The 24,179-nt window shown below is 40.0% G+C and overlaps 1 protein-coding gene across 2 annotated transcripts in view; it reads right to left on the reverse strand.

The window, feature by feature from the left end:
* ENOX1 (ecto-NOX disulfide-thiol exchanger 1) overlaps positions 1 to 24,179 on the reverse strand; it is a 321,535-nt gene that overhangs the window by 104,486 nt on the left and 192,870 nt on the right. For both annotated transcript variants that reach the window (XM_082245942.1, XM_082245941.1), the window contains exon 9: positions 13,974 to 14,091. In XM_082245942.1, the coding sequence (XP_082102068.1) occupies positions 13,974 to 14,091 (118 nt within the window). The remainder of the gene's footprint in view (positions 1 to 13,973; positions 14,092 to 24,179) is intronic.

The following is a 24,179-nucleotide window of genomic DNA, read 5'->3' on the forward strand; positions in this document are numbered from 1 at the left end:
CCAGATGGACTTGAAAATGCATGCAATGAGTTTCATTTAAATTTGTTCTAAAGGCTAACTGTTTTTTTTATTCTAATGCAATCCTAACATTAGCTTAAAAAAACACCCCATTCGCCATCCCCCACCACCTGCCGTCCATTCACAATCCAGTGCTATCCCTGGCTGCAGCAGCAATGCTCCCTCTTCCTGAGACGGAGCATTACAAGAGACTCAGAGCAGCAGTAGCCATCAGTTCCTGCTTCTGTCAGTCAAATCCTGTGAGGACAGAGCGGGGGGGGGGGGGTATGGCCAAGCCTTGCTATGTGTGTCTATGCCCTCTCAGCATACAACTTTTTATGGGGGTACCTGTGGGAAAGAAGGAGTAAACAGTGCTGGTGAGGGACTCCAGAACAGGAGCTAAGGGGCGGCTCTGTGCAATATTGTTGCGCAGAGCAGGTAAGTATAATATTTTTTTTAATGTTAGGCTAAAAAACATGTAAAAAGTAATATCACTTTAATATATAGTTTAACATAACAGTGTTTTTAGGTCTGTCTAGAGTTCAGCTCTAAGATTTGTTATTAACATAAAACAAGGTTGGAAGAAAAACTAAAAAGGTAAAGTTTTAAAATAAAAAGTTCTCAGGAGGGTATGTCATTCAATATAATAAGAGATCTAGTCAAAAGCATGGAATACTTTTGCAATTATTGTAAATGGAAACTACATAAAAATTAAATATTTAACATTATAATAATATAGCGTAAATTTACATAATTTATCAAATGATAACAGATTTTGTATAAACCTACATATACTTTTAATTGTGTAGCAAAATGGGAGAATTATTACCTACAGCACGTTTTTTTTTTTTTTTTTAAACTTCAGGGAAAAAAGTTGCAAAGACAGAACTGCTAATTAGAATCAGCTATTAGTACAAATAGTGACCTTGCCGTCAAATGCACAGAGCACTATAAACGACAACAAACACAAGGGCGCACCGGCCTAGTGCATTATCTGTTAGACAGCTTTATTAAAATAATAGATTAAAAATACTCACAAACGAGTTTCTTTATAAAAAGCACATCAAATAGATATAAAATCCTCAGCAACAAGATCGGGATTAGATCGTCCCCTGAAGCTGTCTGTACAAAGCAGCCAGCAGTGTGGTAAAAAATGTACCTTTTCTCAGTTTAAATAGATCAATGTGGGAAAAAAATCTACAGTAAGTGTAAAATACACAGGACATACTATAACAGGTTGCTCATTAGCAAGTACTGAACAAATCACATCTCACAGCTTTATACCATGGTTAACAAGTTTAGATTGTCTTGCTTTTTATCTGCTCTATTTTTACTATCAGCTTCAGTCTGTTTCATCCTAGCCCTAGAATTCCTGTGATAACTTTTCCCTTCACACTAAAGATTCTAACTACAATGCCAGGAACTAAATTTGCCAAGGGCCCTTTCACACGGGCTGTACGATCAGGTTCACTTGTCAGTTTTTCTGGCAGATCCATTCACCCTTTTGGAGTGGCGGATGTCAGTTGTGACATGTCCACTGACCACTGACACCTGCCACTTTCTGATCTTGTCTGTAAAATTTAGAGGGATGGTGGTCTTATTTTCCATCCATCTGGCGGATCGGATGAAAACAGACAGGCGGTTTGTTTTTACCCAATTTCCCCATAGTGGAGAGTGGGACTGTGTCCATCTGTGCTATGCACATTGAGCAGAGACAGACCTGCGATCCGCCTGTGCAGCAGGGATCAGCAGGGGGCGATTACCCGCTGAGCAAGCAGATTCCATCCCATGAAGGCACCCACGTGAAAGGGGCCTTATATATTCTACTAATGCCATGACCTCTATTGTCCCCACAACAGTTCACAAACTATGAGTGACAGTTCTCTTATAGGCTAAATAAATATTCAAAAATTAGGTGGTTATCTGTCCATTGGGAATTATATGGGCAAAAACAAGTGAGTTGTGCAACTTTTAATGTCTGTCCAAATCTCTAGAGTTTAGGATGACCCCCAATGTGTCAAGCTGCAGCCAAGGTGGGAGGCTTACCCTTTCCTCTTGCACTTTCACAAATGTACAATAAATAAATGCACAACAAAATCCATAATTAAGAAAAATAAAATGGCCACAATGGGTGGGCACAGCTAGGAATTCAAAGCCAAAAATGCCTCATTTGGAAAAAAAAGTTAGACAGCTATAAAGCACAGAAAGTTCACAATTTCAAATCAACACAAATGTCTTGCATTATATTCAATTGACTGCTATAACTTTCCTCAAATTATCCACTAAAATACTACTCTGGAAATTTTGTTTTCAGTCTTGCGAGTTATGTGGTGTGAGAACCCAAGCGAGCCCTATACTATACAGGAAAAGTAAAGTATACAGGATAGTCCACTAAACCAGAAAATGTGCAGACTACATCTTGATCCATTGCATTACACATTATACAGCCTTCAGAGTTTAATGGTATTCCTATTCCCCTGCACCAACTATATTAGGAATTTTATTAACCTCATATAGAAAGGAAGAACAGAGAATGTTAGCACACACAATGTCATTACAGTCTGCTACTGACTGTCAGAGAGATGCAGATCCCTGGGGTATTTGTGTTCCCGAGGAAAACATTTCCATCTAGGAAATAACATTTCCACCTATCTCTAGAAGTGGATTCTGCACATAATTCAGTATCAGAGAGCACCCGAGGGTGGAAAACTGTATAATGGAACAATACAAATCATTTGGAATCCAGCAAAAAAAACAAATTCTCTTGTATTTTTATGCACTCTTTCACATCACTGTATTGTCCTTAGGCTAAACTACTACTATGATTTTTCTACAATGAAGTACTTAAAAAGGTCTGCAGCTGTATTTTAAAGAATTGAAATAGACCAGTCATTATACAACAGTATGAAACTATCAACCCTGGGCCACATTATTAGGTGGCACTACATACCCTTTACTTATCAAATATTACCTCCAACTTGCAGGCACCCCTGCATTCACTATTCAAACACAGAGTACTGCAAATCAGAGCTTTGACATGAGCCCCTAATGCAACAAAGTGAAATGTTGGGACCTCTCAATGAGTGGTTGAGGTACTGGCCTGCAATGTTGGATGTAGAAAGGGGTCATTCTGCCAAATCTCAGTAAATGTACACTAAGGCCATCATTCCAAGATCTGAGGACGTCATACGTTGATGACGAAACTCGTCATTTTGGAACGCACGTAGGGCACGTGACCGGTAGTTCGGCGGGACGATGTGGAACGCACGCGGTAACCGGCGTTCCCCGTCCACCTCTACCTTCAGTGTACGCCGTTAGGGTACATTATCCGTGTCCGGATTGATTTTTATACTTTTATCCTTGTTTTACCCAGTTTTTTAGTTGGTCTGCCTCCTACGCATGATAGTTTTTATATGACTGACCTTATATCCAATAAATTACAATTATGGACTTCACTATGAGGCTTCCTATATTTTTTTAATATCCGTTGTACACGGAGTCTATGTATAGGGGAATCTACAACCAGGAACAGCGGGAGGAACAGCAGCACAGTCTATGCCTCGAGAGAAGAAAACGTACTTTCTATAAGCCTGAATGATCCCCCTGCCGTAAGGTAGGAGGGGATCCAACTTTTCTGGTGAGTCTCCGGCCCCCCCTGAGCACTGTGGTGGTCCCTAGCCTCTCTCTACCAAAACACTATCCAATCTGGATTGTCTCTATTGGGCTGTTACCTTGGATCTACACCCCTGCACGGTGTAATATTACACCCAACATAGACATATATTGTGGACACTACTAATTGTTACTTTTTTAAAGGACTTCTTAATCATTCTTCCTTTTATAGCTGGATTGATTCATACATTGTAGTGGTGCCTATGGTGCATGTGAGCTTTGTATAATTTTTATGTTTGTATTATATCACATTTTCTTTATATATTTTGTTGCAAGCGCAATAAGCGTGGGGTATAATCCAATATCCCTCTTTACTTTAATTTTACCTATCTCCGTGGCAGGAGTTTTCTGCAGCTGCACATCACTCTTATTTATTTATTTATTTTATTAATAACTTTGTGGTGCACATATTTAATTTTACATTTTTAGAAGTGACCCATAGGCACAGGTGCACAACCCTGCCTTTTTAGGAAAGCGCCTAAGGTGATTTGGAGTTGTGGCTTAAGGAATGCAAATAATGTATTGGTATCCTATGCTGTCTGTCTTTGCATTGAGGGTATTTGTTTTTATACAATTTAGTTATGGCAGGCTTACTTTAAGTGCTATCATGCAATTTAAAGTGCTTTTATATATCTAAACTAACTAAAATACCACCATTTTCAACAACTGTTACAGATGATTGGTAGTCAGAAAAGTTCAAGGGTTTATTGAAATGGAACTTGTTCTTTGCTGTACATAGCAAGTATAAAACATTCACTAAATTTTATTTACGCAAGAGCGCCTTATCCTCTACTCTACCTACATTACTGGTGAAGAACAAGGATTAAATTGCATGCTTGCTTCAAAGTTCACGTCACACACACACAATAAATTTGTTAATTTATATAGTGCTGTCATCTTCTTTGGTGCTGTAAAAGTGCTACAGAAAAAAGAACAGAAGTACAATAAATACAATACATAAAATGTTCAAAAGACAGTTGCTTGCAGTTGTTTATACCATTGCAACAAGAAGAAATAATAGGAGAGAGGGCTCTGTTTGCATGTATTTAAAATCTGGGTTCAAATGTACTGTATATACCTTCACATTAAATCCTAAAGGTGCTTCGGTACAACACAGTACATTATGTAATTACTATGAATAACTTTGTAGTGTGATTGGGGTTGATTTACTAAAGGCAGACATGTTGTTCACCTTGCAAGTGAATTTCCACTTTGCAAGGGAATTTTTCCTTAGCTTGGTTGTGCGCGATTAAATGGTGGAAGTCAAGAGAGTTGAATCATATTGAATCCAGTCCTGTGCCCGTCTGTAGTGGCGCTCTCCCCTCACTTCCTGGTTTTACTGACTTTGTTGAGACAGTGGGAGCCATCAAAGCCAGTGACAAGGGAGCGGGTGCAGGGCTGAGCCCTTTGTCTGTCTTTATAGACACCGACACTGAGGCCCGGGATGGAGCCTGCATGAGTGCCCCCATAGGAAGTGGCTAGAGAGGAGGAGCAAAAAATGCCAGCAGGGGATGCAAGAAGAGGAGGTTGCATTTAAAACAACAATACTCTCTTTAGTTCTTCTTAGTGCATTTGCACACAGTTTTTGAAGGAACTCGGCAAAGCCCGTAAGACCAGGAAGTGAGGGAAGAGAGCCGCTGCAGACGAGCGCTGGAACGAATGAGGACCCAGGAACAGACATGCATAGCTGAGTCACTTAGCCTTGTTTCCATGTCCTATGCACAAAAACATAGGAACTTGAGTGCAGAAAAATGGCAGCAAGTGCTCTGGACTAAGGAGACACAAAATGTGAAATATTTGGCTGTGGCAAAAAGCAGTTTGTTCATGCAGGGCTGGAAAATAGTACAATAATGAATGTCTGCAGGCAACAGTGAAGCATTGTGGAGGTTTCTTGCAAGTTTGGGGCTGCATTTCTGCACATGGAGCTGGAGGTTTGGTCAGGATCAATGGCATCCTCAGCAGATACTAATCCATCATGCCATACCATAAGGGAAGCATTAAAATAAAAAAACCTAGTGCATTATCCCCTATAAAGATTTTATTGAATAAAAGGTATAAAAATACTCACAAACAGGCTCTGAGGAAGAGGCAATGCCTCAAAACGCGTAAGCCTAGCTTCAGAGGACGCTATACCTTGTGGTTCTGATGCGGTTGGTTGGCACTGTATCCATTTGATATTCTTTTATCAAGACTCTGTTTGTGAGTATTTTTATACCTTTTATTTAATAAAACCTTTATAGAAGATAATGCACTAGGCCGGTGCGCCCTTGTGTTTGTTTTTTTATTTTAGTGGTCTCAGACTACCCTGGTCTTGAAAAGGGGCTACAAGGCTGAAGTATCCAAGCAAAGCCAAGTAGAAAGTCTTTGGTAGCCGCATTAGTGTGGCTGGACGTGGTTAGAAGATTACCCATTCAGAGCGCAGGAGATAGGTGTTTTGCACCAAATTTTTTGTTTGGTCATAAGGGAAGCATGTGATAATATTATTATTATTATTGTGTTATTCTGCAGAAGGAAAATGACCCCAAACATACAACCAATGTCATTAAGAGCTATCTTCAGTGTGAAGAAAAACAAATCCGCGAAGTGATGATTTGATGCCCACAGAGCCCTGATTTCAAAATCATTGAGTCTGTGTGCAATTGCATAAACAGACAGAAACATTTGAGGCAGCCTCCATCCACAGAAGATCTGTGGTTAGTTCTCCAAGATGTTTGGTATAGCCTACCTGCCGAGTTCCTTCAAAAACTGTGTACAAGTGTACCTAGGAGAATTGATGCGGTTTGTAGCCAAAGGGTGGTCACACCAAATATTGATTTGATTTGGATTTCTCTTCTGTTCATTCACTTTCAATGTTGTTTATTGATAAAAAGAAACTATTAACACTTCTATTTTTGAAAGCATTCTTGATTTACAGCTTTTTTCTACAACAAACTTTTACACAGCACTGTACAATTCTGAAAATGATTCTGAAGTATACATTTTATTAATCACTTGCCACCTGCCAAAGTACATTTACTGTGGCGGGGCAGCACAGGCAGGCTCAGTCACCTATAGATACGTGATTAAGCCTCTTCCAGGTTAGGAGTCGACTACTGTTACTGGTATCATACCTGCCTAAGACTTTTGCACAATACTGTATGTCACTGGATAAGTAATATGTATATACAGGTAGTTTCCCAATATTGCAAACTGTATGTAAAACCTTTAAAACCAATTTTTTTATTTTAGTTGGGCAGAATATGGAAGATTTAAATAACGGTCACATATATTTGTGTTTCCCCCATTCGGGAAATTCAGCCTCTATATCTGTATTGTTGACTAATATCTCTGGATCAAAAGTGATGGAAAATCTAAACTTTTTGAATCAAAAAAAGGTGAGGGGAAGACTTCTATGTGGAGGCCTGTTGTTAGTGACAGCTGTCTAATAGAATATTTTTACTCCTATTTACATTTGTTTGGATCTCTAGGACAGAAAGTGAAGGATACTATCCCTGTTGGGACATAAAGAGGAAAAAAAAAAACTGATAAGGTCTCAATCAATCTCTATTCTATCCCAAAGAGTTCAGGTTTTACATAATCTTTAAGACACTCTAAAACTGGCCATACATGGATTGAAATTCCTTTTTCTACGAATTCTACGAAAATTTCCATTCGAACAGCACTTGCAGCCATACAGCTGCGGCATTGATCAGTGTATTCTCATGGCAGGGGAGTGCCAGTGTCAGTAAGCAGTGAGACAGCTGGGAGACAAAAAAAAATAAAAATCTAGTAGAATTTGTGATAAAATCCTGGTTACAGCGCAGAATTCTCACCATTATTACAAAAAATATTAGAAGCCGGGGGCTGATTCAGTTGACCAGAATTAAAGCGGTATTAAAGAGGAAGTAAAGTGTTGCTTTTTTTTCTGACCTGCAAAATTAAAGGCATAATGGGTTAGTATGCATCACATACTAGTCCATTATGTGAAACTTACCTGCAAATGAAGCCCGCGTTGTGATTGCTGAAGGCCGCATCCATTGTCACCCGTCTTCTTTCGGTGTCCGCGGACTCGGACTGTGTGACTGGCCGGAGTCGGGTGACGTCACTCCTGCACATGCGCGCGAGTGACGCCGGTCACAGCACAGGGCTCTGAAGAAATGGCACAGATGGCTGTTCCTTCAGAGCGCATGCGCCGATGACGTCATCAGCTGCATATACGGTAAATATCTAATAAACGGTGCACTGTGAAAATCTGATAATTATAATGACCCCTGCCAGTGTTAAGTGGTTAGTCTCATCCATGTAAACTGATGCATTCTGCTGGAGAGTTTGTGCTTTTGCAAAACAACTGAATTGCTGGCTGGTTCACCAGAAGAAAATAGAAGAAAGAAAGCCTAAAAAAGAAAACTAATGCAGCCAACACATGTAAGATTTGGTAAACTGCAATATAATAAATGTTTGCTTTTGGGTTTAATACTGCCTTACCCACTTGCCGACCGCCGCCCGACTATATACGGCGGCGGTCAGCCCCTCCCAGGCAAAGTGATGTACCGGTACGTCACTAGCCTGGGAGCCAATAGGGGGCGAGCGCACGCCGCCGGAGGCGCGCTCCCGCCCCCGTTCGTTCCCTAAGAAGCTCGCGCGTGTGACCGGCGGACCCGATGTCCGCCGGTCACTCGCGATCATCAAGGTGGAGAGGGAGAAAGGCAGGCGGCTAATGTAAACAAAGCCGCCTGTCATTCTCCCCTGTGTAAAAGCACAGATCATATGGTCCTGCTATGTAGGACCATTGATCTCTGCTGTTACACACACAGCCATGTCCAATCACAGTTAGAAGCACGCCCCTAGGGACACACTTAACCCCTCCCTCTCCAATAAAGTTAACCCCTTCCCTCCCAGTGTCATTTTTACAGTAACAGTGCATATGTATAGCACTGATTACTGTAGTAATGTCACTGGTACCCCTAAGTGTCAAAAATGTCAGTCAAGGGTCCGATCTGTCCGCCGCAATGTCGCAGTCCCGAAAAAAGAAAATCGCAGATCGCCGCCATTACTCATTAAGAAAAAAACCTTTCCCTTAGTTAGTAAACGCAATAACTTTTGCGCAAAGCAATCAAAATACGCTTTTTGCGATTTTTTTTACCAAACATATGTAGCAGAAAACAAATTGACCTAAAATGTTAAAAAATTTTGATTTTTCCCTTTTTTAGGGGGAATTTCATATAAATAAATGTGAAAAATATTGTTATTTTTGCAAAAATTGTCACTCTTTTTTTGTTTATAGCGCATGATCAAAAAATCGCACAGGTGATCAAATACCACCAAAAGAAAGCTCTGTTTGTGGGAAAAAAAGGATGTCAATTTCATTTGGGTACAGCGTCGCACGACCGCGCAATTGTCCGTTAAAGTCAAGCAGTGCCGAATCGCAAAATAGGCCCTGGTCAGGAAGTGGGTAAAATCTTCCGGGGCTTAAGTGGTTAAAGTATATCTAAAACTTGAAAGTATTTTTATTGTGTTCTTTTCCCCACTGTAAAGATTCTCTTTCCCTATTTGTCTTGGTGACCAGGACAGAAATGGTTGGGAAATCCAAAATGCCACAGTTGTCAAGAGAACAGGCAAAGAAGAGAAATCTGCCAATGGGGACACTTGTTTCAGTCACAATTGTCTAAGAGGGAATTTCTGGTCCTTTTGAAGAAATCTTCTTCCATTTGCTGTTCTGTCTCTGAACAGGAAATTAATGGAAATCTCCTAAATAGGACACAGAGAGCAATAAAAATAGTTCCCCACTCAATTTAAAACTAAAAAAGGCTTTAGATACACATCAAATTACAACTAAAATCAGTTTTGGGTGAACCAGCGCTTTAAATAAGGTGCCCTACAAGATTGCAGGTAATTAGACATTTTTTGCAGAAAAAATCTTTAAAGCGTTACTAAAGTTATTTTTTTTTAATTAAAATAAGCTGGTTATACTCACCAGTTCTGTGCAATGGTATTGCACAGAGCGGTTCCGATCCTCCTCTTTGAAGGTCTTCCATTGGCGATCTTGGCACCTCCTTAGTGTGTCCCCATAGCAAACTGTTTGCTATCGAGGCACACGGTGTCTGCTTGCTCCTAAGCTGTGTGTCTATGGAGCTGTGTTTCATAGACACACACAGTGGGACTTAGCCCCGCCCCCCCTCCTCTATTTGATTGACAGCAGTAACACTCAATGGCTGCTGTTGTTCGAGTCCCTGTGTAAAGAGGAAGGGGGAGGATAGAGAGCAATAAAACATTTTTTTACCTTAATTCAAGAAACGCATTAAGGTAAAACTGTTTTTAGCTTTGGTATCAATAAGTTAAAAATATTACACAATAGCCCAATACTGCAGTACTTGATGCATATTAACAAACCTGTAGTAACCTTTTAGCTACAATTTTAATACTTCCCTTATTTAAAGCGGAACTTCCGCTCTTTTGTTTCCTCCCCCCCTCGGGTGCCACATTTGGCACCTTTCAGGGGGGGAGGGGGAACAGGTACCTGTTTTTGACAGGTACCCTTCCCCACTTCCGGGATACGGCGTTGCGGCGTCGTTGCTCGGAAATTCGGCCCCCTCCTCCCTCCTCCGCTGCCGAGCCAATAGGAATGCGCAGCGTGCTTCCCGCATGCACAGTAGGGACGCACGGCTTCACTGCCGGGTTCCCTTACTGGCAATGGCGGAGGCAGCACCCGACAGCTGATGGAAACATCGGCTGCGGTGCAGACATCGCTGGACTCCAGGACAGGTAAGTGTCCCAATATTAAAAGTCAGCAGCTACAGTATGTGTAGCTGTTGACTTTTAATTTTTGGAGGGGGGTGAAGGGGGAGACGGAACTCTGCTTTAAGGAGAACTGGCTAAAGAAAAACCTAACAGTACCTTGGTGAATCACTGTCACCTTGGAACGGAGTAGCTTATCTTACACATTCTGTTTATTATCCCTGCTTTAAATATTCTGCTTATCTTGTCTGTGTATGCCTATTTAAATATACACAATGTGTTACTATTGCAGTGAATTTTTCTCTGTAACACTGTGCTGTTAATTTTCCCTGGGATAGACAGAAAACGCATAATTCAACAGTATGTCAAAATGAAATACCTGCAACACTGATAAAATGACAGTAAAATAAATGTAAATTTGGACTGCTGTCACAAGTGGCTGCTTGGCTCTGTGAAAATGTTAGGTTGCTATGGCATTTTCCATAGCAACTTTGTCTCTTATCGCATTAAAAAAAAAATTGCCTATGTGTTCTAAAAACCTGTTAAGAAAAAGGGATTACATCAATCCTCCTATGTAATGATCCGACATAAAACCTTATCAGTCTGAAAACATAACAAAATGTAATCTATATAATAGCATTGGCGATGTGGAATTAGAACACTGGTTTCATCTGCCTTCCCATCCTCAATGTAATGGAAAATGATCTGACTTACATTTCTATTCTACACAATTGCTTCATTGCAAGAGTCATTTTTGTAATATGGGAAATGAGTTCAGCATATTTTATAGGCTGCCTTAACACACATATCTGCACACAGGCTTTATGCTGACATCTAATTGCTTTCCAACTTTCCTTTATCCAATCTATTGGCAGCCATTGTGGACCTGGTAATACACTTGGTAAGGCACTGGAAAGTGATATTGATAACATACTGATGCTCATAAAGAAATCAAATTTGGAGGCCATGTAAAGGTATGCAATATAATAAGATTTGGTAATAATACTGAAGAGGTTCATAAAAAATGACCTTGTTTTGTATAAAAGAATCCCTGATGCGGTTAGTAACCAAAATAAAATGGCTATATCATGTTAATGAAAAGAAAACGCACACAAAACTCTAGGCTTTATTATTCTCCACACTGGTCCGGAGGTGTAGAAAGTATCTAAAATAAGACTGTATTGCACAAAGCAACCACTAATCCATCTGTCATTTATTAGACAAGCTTAAAAGATGACGTTAAGTATCTGGGTGTTACATGCAACACAGACCTGCGGTCAGGGTAAATTTAGTTGACAAAAATTTCATCATAGTTTTCAGTGACAAAAAACTATACAAAAATAAAATCTGAATTAAGTCAATTGACAAAAACTATGATGGAAATCGATTTCAGTTTTTAACAACGAATAAAAATGACACGCTAATGTGAGGGAGGAATGTTTACCCACCTGAACTTCAGCTTTCCTGGGAGCTCCACTTGTCTAATAAAGCCTCAGCCTCCTGACAAGCTGTATTGACTGAAAGACGCAGACTCCCTCTGTCTGCCTGGCCGCTGCCTAGGAGTTCTAGAACAATGGCCTCCAAACCACATGGTGAGTGTTTCCCCTCCCAGCAAGGTAGCAGATAACAGCCTCCCCAGACCAGTTCTCTGCCCCTCACTCCCATTTACTTTTCCGTTCCCACTACATGTTTTTGGATTTTTGCTTCAGGAGTATATAAGGAGTTCGAAAATTTTAGAGAAAGGCTTAAATAATGCATTACAATTTTATGAAACCCATTCGATTTTAGTAGACAAAAATGTACTGGAGATTTTAATCAACTAAAATACGACAACCCAAAATTACATTTTATTTAAAAGACTATGACGAAAACTAAATCGAACTTGACGTCAAAATAACACTGCATGCAGTAAACCTTGTTTATCAATAAATAACATGAACTGCTCATTGGCCCACATCAACCACTCTGATCCAACCCTACACTACAAAATAACAGTTGTAGAATAGAAATTTGAATATAATGAGACAACACAGACAATTCTCCATACTATGACAGATCAGACTGTCTCACAATAAAATGAAAACCTGCACTTTCTATAGTAATACAAAAATAATATGCTGCATACCTGAAATGGTATACACAATTCCTCTAACAAAGAAGATAAATAGATGGTGCCATAAACAGTCAAATTGATATGGGTAAACAACAGAAGGGTACCTGGCATTGGATCTTTCCAGAAAAATCCCTAAAATACCTGATAGTGAGCAGCCCCTCCACCAGACAGTACACAAAGCAGTTTACCAAAGGTTAAGGCTTATAAATGATAGGAGGTCAGGATGAGCTTGTGTGACCATATAGGACATTTAGGTCCAACTATTTAATCACCCCCAGTAGCTCCTCTGTTGATAGTACTGCACACATTGTGGGTGTGAGAACATAAAACAGATGGTAACCCATAAAAAACATTTATTTTAAAAAATAATAATAAAAACATATATTAATGCTTCAGATGAACAGCATCCATCCTCCCTCACTCCTGGCTCCTCCAAAATGTTTTGGTCAGGTTCCAGGTATACATCACACAGTATCTGCTTCTGAATTGACGTCATTAGTGTGCTGGAGGATAGCGGATAGACCCAGGAGGAGTAGGTACATTTTCTGGAGGGAGTGATTTACTCATTGTTTTTTGGAGGGGTTAGGCACTGTATACCTACAAAAAAATCTTATTTTTAACATCACACTATCAGCCCCGGATGACCTTCCATAGGATGAAATGCATTGGACCAGAGCCAGGAGTGATGCAGGATGCCATTTTGAATGCTGTTCATCTGAAGCTTTAAAGTATGTTTTACAATTTTTTTAAACAGGTGTTTTTATGGGTTCCATTTTGGAATATTGGTTTTATGTTCTCACACTGTGAACATTACCGTCAACCGAGGAGCTACTGATGGGATAGAGCAGTACAATGATTTAAGAGAAAATCATTAGATTAAATGTTAGGACCTAATTGTCTATCTGGTAACAACTGCACACAAGCTCATCCTGACCTGAACCGTCTAGAGGTTTTTATTTTTGGTAAACTGCTTAGTGTACTGTATAGTGGAGGGACTGTAAACTGGGACTGTTCTATTGGATGAACCAGATGGACTTTTGTCTTTTTTCAACAAGACTAACTATGCCCGTTCTCTATCATTTTGATCTTAAGATTTTCTGGGAAGATCCAATGCCAGGGATCCCACTGTTTATCCATATACATTTACAACTGTTTATAGTGTCACTAAATTTTATAAAATAAATTGTCTGCTTCATAAAATATTGATTGGTGAAGAAGCCAACATGCATGCATGGTTTGAACGATATGCCATTTTTTAACACATAAGTATTCCTCTATTGTGGTACTTCAGGGGACAAGTCATCCAATGATAATGACTAATGATGGCTTAAATGTAAGAAAAATCCAAGTGCACTCCAAGAGACCACTATATTTTTTTTCCACACCTGTTATAATGGATTATGGATTGATCACAAGCTTATCAATTTTATGTCTTACTGCTGTCCTATAACACAAGACACTATGGTATTGTTCTCACCTGTATCATCTACTTTGGTTTTCTTGCTGGGGACATCACTGCTGTCATCATCTGACATCTCCATCTCCTCCTCTCTCCGGATACCCATGAGCTGTTCATTGTTTGCATTTCGGAGCTCCTACAAAAAATAACAAAATACATGCACCACTAATAAAACACATTGTATTTAGTTAATATATGCATCATTTTGCGTAACAGTTATCCATCAGATCTCCCAGTTTTCATTCACTGGCAGATTGAATATTGCAAACTGCTGCACTCAGCTGTGACTTAGGAAAAATACCAAGTTAACATGACTTTTAAAGAAAAAAATAGATAAAACAACAAGAAATTATATTCATGCTTTTTTGGTATAAAGTTTAAAGTGAACATTGTTTTTATCCGCAATAACGACTTGTTACTTATACACACTACTTTTTGATAACATACTTCTCTCTACCCTGAGAGTGACTCGCATCCCTAGGGTAGCCAACCATCTTGTGTGGCTAGCTAATGCAGACTATGAAAGACTAGTGGCATCCTCAGGTTTGATCAGCAGTATTCCTTTGAAGATGGGCTCCTTCCACAAGATGGCACAGTGGTGTAGGGAGTCCTCACCCATCACATCGGTGAACTGGTCAGGAGTGTGTATCAGCTCTACTTTACTTTAGAAAAAAGGGCCAGTAGTAGGCAAGCATCCCCGTTTTATATACCTTCCTTAAAGGTCATCCTTAAAAGTTTCCTAAAAGTCATCTATTCCTTATTGGGGGACCTTGCGTGTGATTTCTTGTGCATTTTGCTTACGTTAATTCAATCCTTTATACAGTAAAAGGTTACCTCTTTTATAAATCTTAATCCAATATGATGAAGTTTGTAGTTTTGACCAAGACAATATACACTATATTACCAAAAGTATTGGGATGCCTGCCTGTACACGCACTTTAATGGCATCCCAGTCTAAGGCCTCGTACACACGCAACGATTATCAGCCGACCGATCGTCCGACTTTTGTCCAAGTTGTGTTTTGATGGTTGGAATGTGCCTAGACTGCACACGAATTTTCTCGGCCAACAAAATTCAACTTCAGAACTGATGTCATGTGTTGGTTTGTTTTCTTTGTGTTTTTTCTTCACTGAGCATGCCCGGACTTGCTCATCAGATTTTTCCCTGTCGAAATCTGTACTGACTGCACGAAATTCGGCCGTTGTGTTGATGGCCAAAAAAATTTTTATAGTCTGCACACCAGATTTTTTTCGGCCGAAAAGTCGGAGTTGGTTGTCGGAAGCATCATATTAACAAGCCGAAAATCGGCAGATCGGACGTTGGCCGAAAATTCCCTGCCAATTTTCGGCGCGTGTGTACGGGGCTTTAGTCTGTATGGTTCAATACTGAGTTGGCCCACACTTTGCAGCTTTAACATGTTCCACTCCTCTGGGAATGGTGTCCACAAGGTTTAGCAGTGTGTCTATGGGAATGTTTCTATGGGGCTTCTTCCAGAAGCGCATTTGTGAGGTCAGGCACTGATGTGTACAAGAAGGCCTGGTTCGCAGTCTCAGCTCTAATTCATCCCAAAAGTGTTCTATCAGATTGAGGTGAGGACTCTGTGCAGGCCATTCAAGTTCCTCCACCTCAAACTCGCTCATACATGTCTTTATGGACCTTGCTTTGTGCACTGGTCCAAATCAATTGGTGGAGGGGGATTATGGTGTTGGGTTGTTTTCAGGGGTTAGGCTTGGCCCCTTAGTTTCAGTTAAGGAAAACTCTTAGGTGTCAGCATACCAAGACATTTTGCACAATTTCATTCTTCCAACTTTGTGGGAACAGTTTGAGGATGACCCCTTCCTATTCCAACATGACTGCGCACCAGTGCACAAAGCAAGGTAAATAAAGACATGGATGAGCGAGTTTGGGGTGGAGGAACTTGACTGGCCTGCACAGTGCCATCTTAGGAGCATTAAGGGGCCCCGGGCAATGCAGTGCACTGGGGCCCTGCCTACACGATCACACATGAGAATTAAAATGCAAATTATCGATAAGGCTATATTTATTGGTACAGCAGTGCTAGGCTAATGACAGCTTCCAAGTTCGGCGGCTGGGTTTGGTGAACACACACATGAATGGGAGTTAGACTCAACTGTCCTGTGTGTGCCTGTTCCACAGCCCAAGTAGCCTGACAGCAGCGCAGGGCCGACAGGCGCTTGCCACCTGCTAAGATCGGCAGCGGGATGCACATGGGAATCAAGACTAATGCTTGGCTGGGGCTGGGTCGCTGGACAGGTGGGGCCCCCGAGCAAGTGGGGCCCTGGGCAACTGCCCATCGTGCCCATTCAGTAAAATGGCACTGGGCCTGCACAGAGTCCTAACCTCAACCAGATAGAACACGTTTGGGATGAATTAGAGTGGAGACTGTGAGGCAGACCTTTTCGTCTACATCAGTGCCTAACCTCACAAATGCTCTTCTGGAAGAATGGTCAAACAGTCCCATACTCACACTCCTAAACCTTGTTGAGAGCCTTTGCGAGAAAAGTTGAAGCAGTTATAGCTGCAAAGAGTGGGCAAACTCAATATTGAACCCTATAGGCTAAGACTGGGATGCCATTAAAGTTCATGTGTGTGTAAAGGCAGGCGTCCCTAATATAGTGTATATGGTAGTAGCTTATCCAACATAATGTAGTCTCCAGGTGGGTTGAACCGGTCTTTAGTAGTATACAAATGTCAATGTGCAGATTTCTATAGGGACAACCAAGGCCTTATATGTATGGTTTGTATAGTTGGTGTATCATCATCCAGACTCCAAGTGGATTTAACCTGTCAGTGATACAGGTGAATTTAGCCTCTGATCTGCAGTGTATGAATATCCACATGCAGACTTCTACAGGGAGCACTGAGACCTCTTATATGCATGGCTTAGGTGTGTAACTTACAGTATATTTATGGCTTGTACAGTTGGTACATCATCATCCAGTTTGCAGGTGGATTTTACCTGTCATTAGTAGTGCTCAAATGTCAACATGCAGATTTCTACAGGGGCCACCAAAACCTTATATGCATGGCTTAGATGTCACCCCAAGTAGTTTGGAGCCTATTAAAGCAGGTGATCAAAGTAGAGGCAAATATACAATAGCTCCCTCCCTCAAACAGACACTCAAATCATAAAGACTTCATACCAGGTGTAAAATGAGTCCTTCCATCATCAGAGGACATCACCACTGGATCAAATGGAAGACTGATGTCCTACCAGTTTCATTGGTGACCTAACTTTCTCAGAGACTGTTCAGCCCAGAGTGCAATACCACATCCCTAAATACTAGACCAGATGGCAAAGATGATGTCCAAAGGGGTAGAGAATGCCAAACTTGGCTCCCTAATCATTTTTTCCCCTGCAAACCAGGATATCCCACTTTCTTCCGATTCCCCACAATAATTACTTCCCTAGGTGCCTAGAAAGGGGTATTACGGCTCCAAATGGCAGGCTTAGCCACAAGGAAGCATAAGAGGGAGAAACAAATTGGAAAAACGGGCCATAAACACCAGGCACCAGCATTCATGGAGGAAACCTTTTAAGACATGTCAAAAGATCAACCAAATATACAAATGTAAATGATTGTTTATAACCTATATGAAGGCCAAGGAAAGTAGCAGGGAGGACCTGTCATATGGTCAGCAACAGGTTCAAGATAATGAGACATGTCTTTGCATACAGTATACTACTTCTTTCCAAGATGTTTTAAATATACACCAAGAATATTGGCATTTTTTGACTGATGACAAGCAGCTAAAGGAAAAGTGTAGTTTAAAAAAAGACAGTAAGCAGTTTTTTACTAGCCCCCAATTGAAAAAAAAAAGTCCCCCGGTGTAGGGATGTGGTATAGCACTCTGGACTGGACAGTCTCTGAAGAAGTTGGGTCACCAATGAAACTGGTAAGAAATCATTCTTTCTCCCATTTGATCCAGTGGTGGTGCTTTCAATGTCCTTTTATGGACTCTTACTTTTACACCTGGTATAAAGTCTTTATTATTTGAGTCTCTGAGTGAGGGGACCATTGTATATTTGCCTCAACTTTGGCCACCTGCTTAATGAGCTCCTAACTATTTTGGGGGGAGGGGGCATCAAAGCTATGCATATAAGGTCCTGGTGGTCCCTAGAAGTCTGCGTGTGGACATTTAAACACTACTGATAAGTTAAATCGACCTGGACATTGGATAATGATATACCAACTGTACCAGCTATGCATATAACGTTGTCACTGTAGAAATCTGCACGTGGGCATTGTATACTACTTAAGACCGGTTAAATCTACCTAGAGACTAAATAATGTGGCACATACTATCATATACAGTATATTGTCTTGGTGGTCTCTGTCAATGTGTATATTTGGACATTCATAAATGACCTATGTCACCTTGATTTGCTGGTTTCAACCTTTTACTGCGCTACATCCTCAGCAACAGAGTAAGCTTTTACTGAGACCTCTTGGAATACAATCTGGATGATTATACCACTCTAATTTGTCAGTGGAAGAAATGGATGAGTCAGCATATTGTTGATTTGCTATTCTACAGGTGTCCTAGTGATTGTATGATTGACCATTTCACTCACAGAGCCTTTAAGGCACTGCTGCTATTCTGAAAGAGTACCAACACCATTGGTAAATTAATATTACATCCTTATTTGTATATTTGATATAAGTTTTTGATTCACTTATTTATACTGTAGGATGTACTTAAATATATTTTGAAGATCATTTGGGAGTATCCTGGGCTTTAGTAGGTATACTTTTTTTTTAACCTATTTGTTATACAATTAGCTGCATATGAGTCAGCTATTTTTCATTATTGTTTTCTAAAAATATATATCATAATTTCTTTGGAAGCCCTATAAAAGTAGATATTTTTACAGAAGTTGTATCTTGAGGTTTTTTTTCTGTGGGCTCAAGCTTTATTATTTATTTTTGGTTAACTTTAAGGTGTGGAATTTGAAGTCTGTTTTTAAATTTGTTTTTTATCTGTCACTTTTTAAAACCGGAGGCTGCCATTTTTGATTGATGTAGCCTCTGTGCCATAGTTTAGGTAAAATGCAGCACAATAAAACGGTTTAATATTAAAAGAAAACACAAATATAGTCAGATGTTTTTTCACTCTATAGTTTATATAGTCTATTCCCATTTAATATGCTTTCAGGCACAGGACATGCTTGAGCCTTTTTTTAATGTTTGCCAAAGATTAAAAAAAAAAAATAATACAACAGCTAAAAAGAAGAATGTGTTTGTAACTGCTAGTATTTCTAGAGGTCTTTTTGTATGAAAGATTCGTCACACAAACAGTCTTTCTTACATAAACAGACCTCCAGTTCAAAATTGCCTGTTTCTTACACTAGCCATGAACGACTCAAATTCGTCTGATTCCTGATACCTTGCTTCTGTTAACTATTCTTATGTTGTAGAACTGATCCAGTGTTCAGATAAGAAGATAGCACTGAGTGTACTAGGTAAACTAATGTCTGCTACATTTTATACAAGATGGATTAGGCCTGTAAACCACTGTGGCTCGAGATGCTGTTTTAATAGGCCTTTGAACATTCATTACAGCCTTCTCTTGCAATGTGTACAGATGAACAAGAGAAGCCCCTGTGGGAGAACCTTCTACATTTTTCATGGGAATTGCTGTGGCATTTGTCACATAATGAAAGCTATATGTGGAGTGTGTTGTGTATTCTCCTCACATGACTTAAAAGATGCCAAACTGCAAGTCTCTCCTGGGAATGAGCCCTTTGTCAGTAGAGAAATTAGATGTCAACAAGGTGAAAAGCTGCATGCTGCATTCCTACATTAAACCTGGCAGCATTATTAGGACCAAATGAGATGGTATCAACTTTCTTTTTTCCCTGCACTTTACAAGGAGAACATACTACATTATCTCTGCCCTTCTGCATTACTGCTTAGACAGGTTTCCTTACACTACAGTTCATGTGTCCTCTTGCATCTATATAAGGCTAAGGTACATAAAAAATATGTTAATGCTGCTTTGTTATCATATATACAGGAAATTTGAAACAAGAACTGTGGCTGTATCACTTTATATTATAAACTGCAGGAATAGATATATTTCAGCAATAAACCAGCTGTTGAAAAATAGAATTTGGACAGAATATGGGAAACATATGACTAGTGTTTTTACTTTTTTTAATTTATCACTAGATTCTGATTTGACAGCGATTTATCTATGCTTTCGTGAAGCTATTTTAAAGCTTTGCGATTCTGACATTAACATTAGTGAAGTAGCAAACAAGACTTTGGCTGGAATGCAGGGGACATTGTAGACTTCTGGGCAGGAATTCTATACTGAACAGTATACCTCTATCACGCACCATACTTTCCATACTTGCAACTACTTATTTTATGTTTTGTTGGCCTACAGAAGCACAGGAATTGTGAATCCCTCAGTGATACTTGGGCAACAGCATTTAGAAAGTTGAGATGTCACAGAGCCAAACAGCTTGTGCCCCACTTTAAAAGGAATGGCATGGAGAGCTTGGAACAATCCTAGGCTGATTGATGACAGATCTGCTACAAAACACACTTTACTGGATCTCACTGCAATCTTTTGATAACCTGGCAGAACAAGGAAGGAAAAGAAGAAAAATAAACTTGTAATCTGTCACTGAAATTACCAACTGTTTAAGAATATCTGAAGTCCCCACTGTGCTTTTTTTTTTAACTCCCTATTTGACCCTGTTGTTGCTGTAGCTGGAATCTGCAGTATCGCTTGCCTATGACAGACCATGCATATCCAATGCCTATGCATTTACTATATTCTGCAATGTTGGTAATAGAGAATATTTCCATTCTTTTTTAAATCAAGGCAAAACGTTATGTGCTCTTTGGAGGGACCCCCAAAAATCTAAGAAGTTTGTTTACACTAATTTAGAAAACGGTTAAACATGCAAAGTCAGCTTTAAACCCTTAAGACAAATCACAAACAATATCCATCAGGCAACGATCATTATCCAGGATGGAACCATCTTATCTCCCCAGATACTTTTCCTTAGTCATGATATCCACAAGGCTTTTGATAGCATGCTCTGGGTATACCTGGACCTGGTGTTATCAAAATTTGTATTTAAGGATGAGTTTGTGCATACATATCGAAGTCGGGCCCCCGTACTAGAATTAAAATTCCAGGCTGTGATCCCCTCTACATCTGAAATACCCTCAGTTCCTACTCCCACGCTTGCCCTGCTCACGTAGGCATAGAAAAATACCCTCTCAACTCCCGAGTTGCCATTTTACACTTACTATTCACTGATAAGCTAAATATTACCAGGTTATGGTAAGCCTCAGAAACTCCTTCAATCTCTGAATTATTTTACAAGTCATGTGTCCACAGATAGCAGCCATCTTGGCCATGACGTATCCAACTTAGGGTGTGCCCCTATCCTCAATTAACTAATTACATTTGGAAGGATTGGGAAACAGGGATTTCGGGCACAAGAGTTTTTTTAAAAAGATTTCTTTTATTCAACACAAAACTAAATATTTTAAAATCATAGAAAAATACAGGCAGATAATTGTGTATTAAGGACACAGTGAGACCACACAACAATGGTCTATGTTGTACAATATCTCAGTGCATAGAACTTATAGAAGTCGATTTACATACAGTTCAAAATACAAGATCATTGGTAGTCATATAATCCTTGGAAACGTATTGCTTGATATCAGAAGAACCGCCGACGGACACCCAAGCAGTATGGTGCCGGTCAGCGGGGTCGACTGAAAGTATAAGTTAACATTCACCATGTAATATATGACCTTTGCTCGACATGTTTCGCTTTCTTAGACAAAAAAGCTTCATCTGGAGCATATCATTTCTTTTGTCTCTACATATAGTAATCAGGCACATATCTCAATTTCCATAGAAAATTCTTTAACGAGGAGGACTGTGCGTTTTGGGAAGCTCAAAAAAGGCAATGTATAGTGACATAGTAGTGAGGGTAGTCACTCCATGTCTCATATCAAACTTGGGAAGTCCTCACCGGATGGGGAACCTCCACCATCAAATGGTGGAATGGTGGAGGTTCCCCATCCGGTGAGGACTGTGCGGAAACTGGGAACAGCGTGGCAAGGGCCGACATACAAGCAGAGGAGATACGCTCCCTACATTTAAGCTCTGTCCCTTCCCAAGTTTGATATGAGACATGGAGTGACTACCCTCACTACTATGTCACTATACATTGCCTTTTTTGAGCTTCCCAAAACGCACAGTCCTCCTCGTTAAAGAATTTTCTATGGAAATTGAGATATGTGCCTGATTACTATATGTAGAGACAAAAGAAATGATATGCTCCAGATGAAGCTTTTTTGTCTAAGAAAGCGAAACATGTCGAGCAAAGGTCATATATTACATGGTGAATGTTAACTTATACTTTCAGTCGACCCCGCTGACCGCCACCATACTGCTTGGGTGTCCGTCGGCGGTTCTTCTGATATCAAGCAATACGTTTCCAAGGATTATATGACTACCAATGATCTTGTATTTTGAACTGTATGTAAATCGACTTCTATAAGTTCTATGCACTGAGATATTGTACAACATAGACCATTGTTGTGTGGTCTCACTGTGTCCTTAATACACAATTATCTGCCTGTATTTTTCTATGATTTTAAAATATTTAGTTTTGTGTTGAATAAAAGAAATCTTTTTAAAAAAACTCTTGTGCCCGAAATCCCTGTTTCCCAATCCTTCCAAATGTCCTTCAATCTCTGGTATTATTGCCGACCTTAACATCTATAGACGGGCTGTGCTGGCACCCTTGCACCGTTCAAGCAAGGGGTTTCTTTTCAATTCACCTGGAGCGGCTCTTTTGAACCATTGTATGCGGCTAGAAAAGTTTGTAACCAAATGGTGGCAATGACTGAGGCACCCAAAGTCTCTAAGGTACAAGTGTGAACTACTTGTCACTTACTTTTGTAGCTAATACGGTTAAGCTGGTATTTCCCTGCTTCCTATCCCCTTCCCTCTTCCTCCTACGCTTCCCCCTTCTCTAGGGCATTCAAATGTACTTAGCTTATAGTGTTTATCTATACCATTTTGAACTACAAATGTTATTCTCAGGTTCAGAACTATTGATTTATGTAATCCTGCTTTAGACTGAACATCTGTTTGTATCTGCTATATTATCCGAACTTTATGTTCTTTATGTCTTTATGTATCTCTTCTGTAAACTTCAATTTCAACCAATTGAAACATAAAATTCCAGGCTGTAACTCAGACTTCTTTGACCTGGGGCATGGAAGGAGGCATGGGTGACCCTTTTTATTTGCGTTAGCTACTGAGCCACTAGCAAGATCAGACAAACTTAGATTCTGACAATAATGGATACTGCAAAGGAATTGAGTATTTATGCAGATGGTGTTTTGATGTTTGTGACAGATCCAGTGGTTTCTCGCTTGAATCTTTTTGTAACTCTGAAGATCTTTAATGATTTTACTGGTTTGTGAGTTAACCTTTCTAAGTGTGTAGCCTTACCAATTCATTTCTCAACACCCACGATTGCTGGTGTCCGTGGCTTCAACTTCAGTAATCACTTCCACATTTGGTTATCGGTTTAGCTCCTTTGCTTAATTGTCCTGCACCAAGCAATGCTTGAAATTGTGATCATTCTATCATATGTCATTCCTGGGCAGGATAGTTGCTGTCAAAATGTCTATTCTTCCCAAATTGCTGTTTTTTTTTAGTGCCCCTCCAATTTATGTCTCTCGTTACCCTACTGGCACTATTCAAACAGAGGCCTGTAAACGTGTATGGCAGGGAAAAAGACCCCCCCCATGGAAAATCACTTGTATATAGACCTCAGTTGCAGTGAGGATTGGGTTTGACCAATCTCTGGCATTATCATTTTGCGACCAAATTTGCAAGTTGGCATGATGGCATGCATCTTCCTCCCACATACAGTGGTTAAGATTTAAAACTGCCTTTGTGAATCTGTTTCATCTCCCTGGGTTACTCTTGTCAAGTTCTGTTCGGCCCAGAGATTTAACTTCCTTGAATTAAATGGTATGTCAATAACTACATCTGGTACTATATCACAATAAATAGCAATAAATATAAGCTATCTTGCAAAGCCCCATCCCTCCACCCAACTTCGGCCGTTTTTTTGCGGGAACCCAAATTTTGCACTGCACATATTTCCAGATCAAACTTTTCACGCTGTATGGAGCAAGATCT

This window comes from Pelophylax lessonae (assembly GCF_965119305.1).
Source record: "Pelophylax lessonae genome assembly, chromosome: 2".
Taxonomy (NCBI): Eukaryota; Metazoa; Chordata; class Amphibia; order Anura; family Ranidae; genus Pelophylax; species Pelophylax lessonae.